This window comes from Diabrotica undecimpunctata, chromosome 2, assembly GCF_040954645.1.
Source record: "Diabrotica undecimpunctata isolate CICGRU chromosome 2, icDiaUnde3, whole genome shotgun sequence".
Lineage (NCBI taxonomy): Eukaryota > Metazoa > Arthropoda > Insecta > Coleoptera > Chrysomelidae > Diabrotica > Diabrotica undecimpunctata.
In genome coordinates this window covers 89271918-89284897 of record NC_092804.1, presented here as the reverse complement: position 1 = coordinate 89284897, position 12980 = coordinate 89271918, and the positions used below count along the sequence as shown (strand labels likewise).

The 12980-nt window shown below is 31.6% G+C and overlaps 1 protein-coding gene across 8 annotated transcripts in view; it reads right to left on the bottom strand.

Annotated features, from left to right (window-relative positions):
* The window catches only part of LOC140434724 (uncharacterized), an 814516-nt gene that overhangs the window by 634073 nt on the left and 167463 nt on the right, over positions 1-12980 (bottom strand). For all 8 annotated transcript variants that reach the window (XR_011950077.1, XM_072523194.1, XM_072523197.1 and 5 more), the window contains exon 2: positions 10800-10872. Coding sequence is in view for 7 of the 8 variants with exons in the window: in XM_072523194.1 (XP_072379295.1) it covers positions 10800-10872 (73 nt within the window). In the remaining variant the exon portion in view is untranslated. The remainder of the gene's footprint in view (positions 1-10799; positions 10873-12980) is intronic.

The window sequence follows — 12980 nt, the reverse complement described above, 5'->3', positions numbered from 1 at the left end:
CTTTCTGCCTTACGTGTTTCTATGTCAGATATTATATACATTTTCTATCATTATTATCCATGCTTTTTGCCCTACGTGTTTCTATGTCAGATATTTTATACATTTTCTATCATTATTGTCTATGCTTTCTGCCTTACGTGTTTGTATTTCAGATATTTTACACATTTTCTATCATTTTGTGTACAGCATTTCTTTTTTACGTGTTTCTATGTCAGATATTATATACATTTTCCATCATTTTATGTACAGCATTTCTGACTTACGTGTTTCTATGTTAGATATTTTATACATTTTCTATCATTATTATCCATGCTTTCTGCCTTACGTGTTTCTGTCATATTTTACACATTTTCTGTCATTTTATGTACAGCATTTCTTTCTTACGTGTTCCTATGTCAGATATTTTATACATTTTACATCATTATTGTCCATGCTTTCATTCTTATGTGTTTCTATGTTTCTGTCAGATATTTATGTACAGCTTTTCTGTCATACGTGTTTCTATGTCAGATATTTTATACATTTTCCATCAATATTGTCCATGCTTTCTGCCTTACGTGTTTCTATGTCAGATATTTTATACATTTTCATTCATTATTGTCCATGCTTTCTGCCTTATGTGTTTCTATGACAGATATTTTACATATTTTCTGTCATTTTATGTACAGCATTTCTGTCTTACGTGTTTCTATGTTAGATATTTTATACATTTTCTATCATTTTATGTACAGCATTTCTGTCTTACGTGTTCCCATGTCAGATATTTTATACATTTTACATCATTATTGTCCATGCTTTCATTCTTACGTGTTTCTATGTCAGATATTTTATACATTTTTCTATCATTTTATGTACAGCTTTTCTGTCTTACGTGTTTCTATGTCAGATATTTTATACATTTTCCATCAATATTGTCCATACTTTCTGCCTTACGTGTTTCTATGTCAGATCTATGTCAGATATTTTATACATTTTCATTCATTATTTTCCATGCTTTCTGCCTTATGTATTTCTATGATAGATATTTTACACATTTTCTGTCATTTTATGTACAGCATTTCTGCCTTACGTGTTTCTATGTTAGCTATTTTATACATTTTCTATCATTTTATGTGCAGCATTTCTGTCTTACGTTTTTCTATGTTAGATATCTTATACATTTTCTATCATTATTATCCATGCTTTCTGCCCTACGTGTTTTTTATGTCAGATATTTTATTTATTTTCTATCATTATTGTCTATGCTTTCTGCCTTACGTGTTTCTATGTCAGATATTTTACACATTTTCTATCATTTTGTGTACAGCATTTCTTTTTTACGTGTTTCTATGTCAGATATTATATACATTTTCCATCATTTTATGTACCGCATTTCTTTCTTACGTGTTCCTATGGCAGATATTTTATACAGTTTACATCATTATTGTCCATGCTTTCATTCTTACGTGTTTCTATGTCAGATATTTTATACATTTTCTATCATTATTATCCATGCTTTTTGCCCTACGTGTTTCTATGTCAGATATTTTATACATTTTCTATCATTATTGTCTATGCTTTCTGCCTTACGTGTTTGTATTTCAGATATTTTACACATTTTCTATCATTTTGTGTACAGCATTTCTTTTTTACGTGTTTCTATGTCAGATATTATATACATTTTCCATCATTTTATGTACAGCATTTCTGTCTTACGTGTTTCTATGTTAGATATTTTATACATTTTCTATCATTATTATCCATGCTTTCTGCCTTACGTGTTTCTGTCATATTTTACACATTTTCTGTCATTTTATGTACAGCATTTCTTTCTTACGTGTTCCTATGTCAGATATTTTATACATTTTACATCATTATTGTCCATGCTTTCATTCTTATGTGTTTCTATGTTTCTGTCAGATATTTATGTACAGCTTTTCTGTCTTACGTGTTTCTATGTCAGATATTTTATACATTTTTCATCAATATTGTCCATGCTTTCTGCCTTACGTGTTTCTATGTCAGATATTTTATACATTTTCATTCATTATTGTCCATGCTTTCTGCCTTATGTGTTTCTATGACAGATATTTTACATATTTTCTGTCATTTTATGTACAGCATTTCTGTCTTACGTGTTTCTATGTTAGATATTTTATACATTTTCTATCATTTTATGTACAGCATTTCTGTCTTACGTGTTCCCATGTCAGATATTTTATACATTTTACATCATTATTGTCCATGCTTTCATTCTTACGTGTTTCTATGTCAGATATTTTATACATTTTTCTATCATTTTATGTACAGCTTTTCTGTCTTACGTGTTTCTATGTCAGATATTTTATACATTTTCCATCAATATTGTCCATACTTTCTGCCTTACGTGTTTCTATGTCAGATCTATGTCAGATATTTTATACATTTTCATTCATTATTTTCCATGCTTTCTGCCTTATGTATTTCTATGATAGATATTTTACACATTTTCTGTCATTTTATGTACAGCATTTCTGCCTTACGTGTTTCTATGTTAGCTATTTTACACATTTTCTATCATTTTATGTGCAGCATTTCTGTCTTACGTTTTTCTATGTTAGATATCTTATACATTTTCTATCATTATTATCCATGCTTTCTGCCCTACGTGTTTCTATGTCAGATATTTTATTTATTTTCTATCATTATTGTCTATGCTTTCTGCCTTACGTGTTTCTATGTCAGATATTTTCTATCAGTATTGTATTTAAGATATTTTACACATTTTCTATCATTTTATGTACATCATTTCTTTCTTACTTGTTCCTATGTCAGATATTTTATACATTTTACATCATTTTATGTACAGCATTTCTGTCTTACGTGTTTCTATGTTAGATATTTTATACATTTTCTATCATTATTATCCATGTTTTCTGCCTTGCGTGTTTCTATGTCAGATACTTTACACATTTTCTATCATTTTATGTACAGCATTTCTTTCCTACGTGTTCCTATATCAGATAGTTTATAAATTTTCCATCATTATTGTCGATGCTTTCTCTCTTACGTGTTCCTATGTCAGATATTTTCTACATTTTTTTATCATTATTGCCGATGCTTTCTGCCTTACGTGTTTCTATGTCAGATATTTTCTATCATTTTATGTACAGCAGTTATATTTTATACATTTTCTATCATTATTGTCCATGATTTCTGCCTTACGTATTTCTATTTCAGATATTTAAACACATTTTCTATCATTTTATATACAGCATTTCTGTCTTAGAGTTACCGTAGCGTCTTGTGGTAGTCATGTCTTTACTCGATGGCTGAGTTTTTCTTTTATATAAGATAATATATCGTCGGCTTAGCATGAAAACCACGTATCTGCATTTTTACTGATTTCAATTTTTTTTCACTATATCACTGAAACACGTATCTGATGATCTTATAATATGAAATACAGTCTTTTTTGAACACAGAGCCATCTAGTGCATAAAATGAAAACCACGTAAGTAATTCAAATAGAATTCCTGTGGATGAAAACCTCGGAAGTGCTCATTAGTTACCACGTGCTAGTCGGCGCTTATATTTTGGTAGTAAAATAATATCTATATTAATTTCAGCGTTTACTCGTGTAGATAGCAAGGTAAGTTTTTTTATTTAAACTGCAAGATATAAATAAAAACTTAGTAGTAGTAGTATTAATAATGAAAACCTCTTAACTGCCATTACATTAACCTAAAAGCAGAATGGTCAATGATGCATTGTCAAAAAATATTGTAGATACGAGTTTTTCATTTTTCGTGATAATAATCTTCATGTATATAATGTGTATTAATTTTTAAGTAACAATGATAATTATTGGTTTCAGACGTTCAATGGCATCTAATTCTCGAGCCAGCAGAATACTACAACTGGCTATTGCCAATGGACAATCTTCAGAAAACGATGTCAGTACTTTTTCTGCATCTCCAAAATATTGTGTTGACAATCCATCAATGAGTGGTAGTAGTAGTAGAAAACTTTTAGAGAAAAGTGAACAAACTACGGATTTTGATATAGAAAATATGGACGTAATTTTTGCTGACACGTGTTTGCCAGATTCCACTTTGAATAAATGCGAGTTGGCAGTAAATCATGACAGCGAAAGAGTCGTACAGTGCAACCGAAACCTCGCTTTTAACGCCAATCAGATAGAAAGTTTGACAGAGATAGAAAAGAATAGTTTTCCCTCAGATCACAATAGGAAATCTGAAAATAATAACAATGAAGAGGAAGTTCAACAAGTAAACACAAATCCTGATTCTGAACGTGAAGTAGAACCTGTTTCAGCAAAAACCAGAAGTAAGAAAAAAAATAAAAATCTTTGGCTACAGGAATCAAATAAATCATAACGAATGCGTGGTGAAGAATATCAGGGAAGGAGACAAGTTGATGGTAGAAGTTTGTTTGATGTGAAAAGGCCTGAAAGAAAATTAAAACCTCCATGTAATTGCAGTAAATCAAGAAAAGAGACCGCTAAACTAAAATGTAGAAAGTTTAATGAAACTTCGAGAAGAGAAATTTTCAAACATTTCTGGAGTTTATCGTGGGACCAAAGAAAAGTGTTCATACAGACTATGGTAGAAGTGACTTAGGTGAAAAGAAGAACAGTTGAACCTGAAATCTCATTTCGTCGCAAGGATAGCCTGCAATATTTTCTAAACTCTTCTATACATTCGGCACGACTGCAAGTATGCAAGAAGATGTTTCTAAACACTACTTCCATGGGCGAGTGGACCGTAACTAATTGGAAAAAGTTTCAAACAACAGCTACAAATAACCGAACTGAATCTAGAAAGAAAGCAAACAATTCCACAACAAGAGAATCAGTTAAAGAGTTTTTAAAAAGTTTACCCAAACTGGAATCGCATTATTGCCGAAAATCTTCTACCAAATTGTATTTAGAACCTTTCTGGCAATCTAAAGCTGCATTACACAGGGAATACAAAAGTTACTGTGAATCAAATAACATTCGATCTATTGCTTCCATTTGCACTTTTTCAGTTATGTTTGAAGAAGAAAATCTTTCATTATTCTCTCCGAAAAAAGACCAGTGTGACACATGCTGCTCTTTTAAAGTTGGAAATATTTCAGAGGAAGTTTACACCAAACATTTAAAAGATAAGGATACAGCCCGTCAAGAAAAACAGACGGATAAAACAGAAAAATCTGAAAATACCATGGTATTGACAATGGATCTTCAGGCTGTCTTGTTATGTCCTGTCTTGCAGGCTTCTGCGCTATATTATAAAACCAAGTTAAAAGTACACAATTTTTGTATTTACGACCTGAAATCTTCAGACGGCTATAATTTTCTTTGGGACGAAACACAAGGAGGTGTTACAGCAGACGAATTTGCCACAATCCTTTATAATTTTATTATAAACAAAGTGGACAAAAGTAGTTGCAGAAGAATAATTCTGTACTCGGATGGATGCACATATCAAAATAGGAATTGTGTTATGGCTAATACTCTAATGTTAGTTTCTGTAAAAACGGGAATAACAATTTATCAAAAGTACCTGACTAAAGGCCATACCCAAATGGAGGTTGACTCCATGCACGCCAAAATTGAATGTGCATTAAAAAATAGGGATATTTATTCACCTTGTGCATATACGGAAGCTTGCAAAAGAGCTAGAACAAATCCTAAACCCTACTATGTTGAAACGTTAGATTTTACTTTTTTTTAAAAATTTAGCAGTTTAAATTACCTGTCATCATTAAGGCCAGGGTCTAAGGCAGGGGACCCCTTGGTTACTGATATAAAATGTATCAAATATAGTCCAGATGGTGAAATTCAGGTAAAGTTAGATTTTAATGAGGAATACAGAGAACTACCTCGGCGAATTTTAAAAAAGCCTTCTGAGACCGATACTATAGAACAACTTTATTCGAAGCCACTTCCAATAACGCAAACAAAATATAAACATTTACAGGAACTAAAAACAGTCTTGCCAAGGGATATTCATCCATTTTATGACCAATTGCCATATTTGAGTGAAAAGAAGAACAGCAAATAAATTAAGTTATTTTTGTATTTTAGAAGTCAAATTCATTTCTTTAAGTATCTTTTTAATATGTATTATTATTTTTAGGAAATAAAGTATAAATCTTTATCTTTTTTTGTACTAAATTTTTTACTATTTTACCTGGAACATACTGTCGACAAAAATGAGAAGCTCGTAAGTACCACTTATGATAGATAATTTACAAATGAAAAACTCGTAACTGCAAATTAAACGAAACGGTTTATTTTACTTAAATATTGTTGTAATAGTATAAACTATAACCATTATTTATTGAGCTTAAGCACTAAAAAAGTTAAAATACTATAAATGTAAATAAACGAGAAAGTTTTTTTGTCTCTTGTAAAATCTTGTTTTTGTAGATACGTGGTTTTCATGCTAAGCCGACGATATTTACTTTTAATTTTCACATCCAAAGTATGTACTCTAAAACTATATATACTCGATAACTATATATACTCTAAAAATGTATTTAATTTAATTTTTCTTTGTTAATATACCTGAAACATCTTAACGTTGAATATTTGATGGTCCTTTACGAAGTACAAAAAGGATGGTCGACTTTTTCCTGCACGGATTCACGCCTGTGTACCTTCACGAAGGGAGTTGTACTTAAACCTATTAGTTGATCGTGAGACGGGACCTGCAAAGTGCGCTGTCAACTAGGGTTAGGTATATACAGTGCATTCCGTATGTTTTATAAACATGATTACAGGAAATTGTTGCCTGATGGCTATCGAAGAACCGTCTATGACCAACATATATTCTTACAGAGACCAATGTTCATTATCCACTTTAAAACAATAAATTACTTGCTCGTCGTAGATAAACTATAGTATGCAAATATTTACGCTTACCTTTCGCCTTTCAGTTAACGTCTTGTGCGTCAAAATCAGATAAATAACAACGAAGATATAATGTAACGGTCTTTCGGCACGTTAGTTTGTTTGAACATAATTTATGGATGGTAATCATTCGTTGGTTAGTCTTCGTCATAATTGGATTATATCTGAATATCATTGTAAAATGGTAATTGTTGTAGATAAAATATAATATACAAAAAATCCAAAAATAGTCATCTTGGAGAGTAATGTATAGTAGTGGATATTTAGATAAGACTCTTGACTAATTATACGTTCAGATGAGATCTGTGTGTATTAGTGAGTGTTCAGCGGAGACTATTGTCGAATTGTACGTTCAGTGGAGATTTGTGTATAGTAGTGGTCGTTCAGATGTGGCTTGTAGAGAACGTTTAGGTCCTTATCGGTTTGTGATCATCCAACTCATATCTATGTCGAGTAATATACGTTAGTTGTTTTAACATACTTGAAGAATGGTAAACATTCGTTTGTTAGTCCCCGTTATAATTGGATTATATCTGAATATCGTTGTAAAATATTAATTGTTGTAGATAAAATATAGTATGCAATAAAACGTTATCGTATACCAATAATCATATTTGTGAGTTGTGTATAGTAGTTACTGTTCGGAGGATACTTGTAATGACTGCTCAGATGAGATTTATATATTTATGTATAGTAGTTGATGACCTACATTTCCGTCTTTTCTGTGGTGTCCAATATAATACTTTTTGTTATTCTCTTGTCGCTCATTCTTTGGACGTGTCCATACCAGTGTAGTTGTGATGTCCTTCGTTATTCTGTGTTCTGTGCCGTTTGGCAATGTTACCATGTTCGATTTTACTGTTGTCATATTCGATGTCCCATCATCTTTCATTTGACGTCTCATACGTTAAAATCTGACTAATAACAACAGAGAAACGATATAGTGCCGTTTTGGCAATGTTGCCATGTTTGATTTTACTGTTGTCATATTCGATATCCTATCCTCTTTCATTTAACGTGTTACGCATAGTAATCTGACGAATAACGATGGAGATACGATATAGTGCCGTTTGGGCATTGTCTTTGTATTTGTTTTTTGTTCTAACATATTCATTACCAATTCCCCTTTTCATCCATACCTTGCACGTTGTTGTACGTTGAGCCGTTTAGACGTTACAAGCTTAGTGTCCTTTTGGCAATACCGCCATCTTTGTTTTTTATGTTAACATATTTCCTCTTCCCTTTATTTGACATCTCGAATATTACGATCGGACAAATAACAACGGAGATACAATGTAATACCGTTTTGACGATGTCTTTGCGTTTGTTTTTTATGATAAAATATTCATTAGCCCATCCTCTTTCATTTACCGATTCATACGTAGTAATTGAACCAATAACAACGAAGGTACGATATAGTGCCGTTTTATGCTTTTTTCAAGTACTTTCTTGACAATGAGTTGATCGAAAAAATTGTATCAGAGTCCAATACATATATTATTCAAAAGGATCCGAGTAAACCTGCTGGACTGACCACCGTAGACATAAATCAATACCTAGGAATTTGCATTTATATGTCCCTAGTTCACATGCCTAATTGTCGTAGTTATTGGTCCAATTCCCTAGGCTATCCGCAAATAAAAAACGTAATGAGTGAGAAAAGATTCGAATTTATCAGGAAATGTATACATTTCAACGACAATATGAGTTTTGATCAAAATGATGTGGATCGAGATCGTCTTCATAAATTACGGCCCCTTGTCTATCATTTGAATAACAAATTCCAAAGCATACCATTGTTATATTACTACAATTTCGAAATATACACTGGTACAGAAAACGATAGAAGGAATCGTGGGGTAAATGAACCAGACCTAGGAGCAAGTGCCAATGTAGTTGTCAGATTATCTAGGATTATCCCGAAAAATCAGAACTATGTTGTTTACTTTGATAACTATTATATGTCATTGCCTTTACTCCATTATCTTGCTAACAAAGGTATATATTCCCTAGGCACTGTTAGACGAAACCGTATTCCAAACTGTAAGTTGCCATCTGAAGATGAAGCAAAAAAAATGGATCGTGGAACTTCAGTTGAGTATGTGTGTGACTTTGAAAGCGTCGAAATATCGTCAGTCGCCTGGAGAGACAACAAGACGGTTTGCTTGTTATCAACATATGCTGGAGAATTGCCGAAAGGAAATGTTGACAGGTTTAACAGAAAAACAAAGCAAAAAATCAATATTGAATGCCCTAAGTTGGTTCAGGAATATAACCAACATATGGGAGGGGTGGATCTTATGGATAGCCTCATTGGGGGCTACAAAATCAAAATTAAATCAAAAAAGTGGTATATGAGACTATTCTATCATCTTCTTGATATGACGCTTGTAAATTCTTGGCTTCTTTACCGTCGATGTTGCAGAGAAAACGGGGCAGAGAACTGTATGAAACTTGCCGAATTTCGGGCTGAAGTGGCATATTGCTTATGTAACGTTGGACGTAATCGTTTGGTGAAGAGAGGAAGGCCATCAGATCTTGAAAAAGAAATAGCAAAAAAAAAGAAAAGGTCAGCAACAACAACGTATATTCCTCCAAAAGACGTTAGGCTTGATGGTCACTCACACTGGCCATTGTACAAAGACACAAGACAGAGATGCAAGATGTCAAAGTGTACTTCTTTTTCGTATATTCAATGTTCAAAATGTGGACTACATCTTTGCCTAAACAAAAATAATAATTGTTTTCATAAATTCCATTCAATTTAGTTATTTAGTTATTATAACATATTATACTTATTAATAATCTATTGAAATTTGTTTTGTAAAAATTTCCGCAATGTATCATATATGATACAATATTTTTCAGAAAATTAAAGTTTTTTTGAAAGTTAGATTTTTTTTACTATTTTTAGGCATAAGTTTATACCTTAATGCAATTAAAAATATTTTTTTTATTACAATACAGAAAATTGCGAATTATAGGGTTAAGTATGTAAAATAAATACGAAGAACTTTTAATGTAAACAGAAAATGAGACAAAAATTAACTGAGACAAACAATTACAATTATTTATTCATTAATCCGGCTCAAAAGCCGGTAGTTGAATAGACTGTATATGTAACTGAATGAGTAGAAATGTCATCTTCGGCACTAGATCCTACGTGTGATCATTTCGATCACACGTAGGATCACTTTATGATTTCATTTCATAGCTTTTGGTTAGCTACTGAGGGTATGTATAGGGGTAAAACCTATACTTCAAGAGTGGTCTGGCTCCGTTTTCGAGCATGTGTTTCAGGGATTTCGGGTACTTCGAATAAATGGGCGTGCCATAAACTTAAGCTTTTGTTATGCATATGATGCTCTTTTTAAAAGCAATAATGTATATAAGCTTTCAAGCAATTTGATATTTTAAATGACAAGTAGTTCTGTGCACTTGACAACAATCATGACAATACCAATTTACAGAAAGGAATTTAAAAATATGACGGTAGATTTAAAATAGTTAAAATATATAATTAAATCAGATCATATTATATTAAAAATGAATATTAAATATATATTAAATAAGGAAAAAAATATTAAAAATAAAATATTTAAGTAATTACTAAATATTTTCCCAAACAGTAACTGTAAAAGGTTTTTGGTACTCTCCATATAATAAAGAATGTTAAGCAGCAGCAAATCTTATTCATGTTAAATGACAAAGTTGTTATGGTCGATAATACAAGAGGCTCAAATTTAACATTTCAGGAAGTAGGTACTTTCTCTCCACACAAATCTAGACCACTGCAGTACAAAAGTATGGTAGAAAATTAGATTGTATTGCAAAAAAGTACAAAAGTATGGTAGAAAACTAGAAAGTATTGCAATAAAACACATACGCGATCATGTCTAGTACATAAAATAAAACATACCTGGATTTGTTTAGTTCCAATTTTTGGCAGATTGGTCCTCCAACAGTGATCAATGTGCCATGTACAATAGAGTCTAAAACATGTTAAAACTATTTGTAAAACTATATTACTCAGAATAAAATTTACAAATAATACTGCCACATTAGGCATTGAAATAATTCCACCCAATATATTTCATATACAATATCAACACTACCGTTGCGGTATGAATGTTCTTGGAAATAAATCACAAATTTCAAAAATGGTCAAATGTTCAAAGCTGATGTTAAATAATACGTTGAAGTATATCATTTTTATCTAATATTTATTGCTACATCCTGTAGATAAGCTCCTTGTTCTGAATGTTACCATGAACGGCATTAGTATATGTCAACATTTTTCGGTAAATGTTGACATATAGCAAATACCTTGGTGAACGATAGAACATTTATTACTTCTCATTTGCTTCCGGTTTTTCGTCGGGGCTGTCGACAAACACAATTTAGCTAGAGTGACTGCCGACACTATCAGGTTTTTGCTGTTTCCGGCGCAGAGCATTGGGAATAAATTTTTCTTTTAAGCCCTTGGGAAACTTGCATTATTTATTTCAGCGTCATAGTCTCCAGTTTTCACTTCGGATTTAAAAATAGCAAGTATCTCAGACACGAATCCTGCTTCACCTCTACAATTTACGATAATAAGCTGTTGACCTGTAGAAGTGTTTTCATCTTTGCTGTTTCTAACTTCCTTTTTGTTCTGTTTGTACCAGGTCGTGTTTGCCTAGATGCCTAGATATTTAAACCCCATCTCTTGTTCTATCTGACCTTCCAGCGCCAATTTACATCTTAGTAAATTTTCTGTAATTACCATGCATTTTGGCTTTTTTTTGGGAAATTAACAAGTTAAATTTTCTGGTAGTGATATTAAATTTGTGCAGCATACGTTGTAAATCATCTTCACTTTGACAAAGTAGTATTGCATTTATTGCATAGTAGATTATTTTAAGTGGTTTTTTCCCATTTGGTATCCTTTTTTATTTCTTACTTTTTTATTATTTCATCCATAATTAGGTCGAACAATATAGAACTCAGGGAATCTCCTTGTCTTATCCCATTGCCAGCTTCAATAGGGTCAGTTAATTCTTTTTTTACTTTTACTGTGTTCTTTTGGTATATATTTTCGATCGTTTTGATTATTCCTGGAGGTATGTTTCCTGCGTACAATAAGTGAATAACGTCCTTTTCAGGATTGGAAATTGAAATGCCAGACAAAAGTAAAATGTAATTTTCATTACAATCAATCTGGTCCAGAGAAATAAGGCATTCCTGTAACGTTGACAAACCTCCATGTTTCCTGCAGTTCGTTCGGTGGACTTTTTAAATTATTAACACTTTCAGGCACATTTTAAAAATAAACAATTTAAGAGCTTTCGTCTACCAGCAAAAAGTACAGCATTTTGAACGAATTTGGAGGTAATTATTTGATAACACACGTTTAAAGCTTTAAAATGGCGATTTCTGATTGTTGAATCACTAATTTTTCATTAGGAAAACTTAAAAAAAAAACTTAAGAATTCTTAATTTTCAATAAATGTTTATGCCTATTGCAAAACATGATCCTACAAACTTGATATTGCGTGGGAAGTTGGGTCTTATAGTGTTAAAATTGTGGTTAAATTTCAGAGTGATTCATCAATAAGTTTATCAATTGTGGTTAAATTTAAGAGTGATTTATCAATAAGTTTATCAATTTGTTTATCCCAAACAACTTTTTTGCACTAACATAAGGTAGAAAAAAAATAAGCTTACAATGATTCTACAGATAGCATAAGCAAAAGAGAGAGTTATTTTACCATAATATAGCCATATATTACCAAAAAATAGCGATGATGTTAGTCGCTTGTTTAAAATTCATAGCATTTATAACAATTAAAAAACCTCATTAGCGGCATTTAAAAGATTAAGGACTGAAGTTTTAATGGTACAAGGCTTGCAATATATTGCCTTTGAATAGAGTCATCTACAACGCTTTAAAATTTGAAGGTACTTTAAAATTCGCGCGGTGAATAAAATAAAGGTGAAAAAAAAAATCAACGATTACAGAAAAAAAAACTCTTCCAAGTGATGGGCGTAAAAAGTTTGGTTTTAATAGAACGTTAAACAGTATAATCCAATTTTTCAACAGAAGTTTCAAAAAAATAAA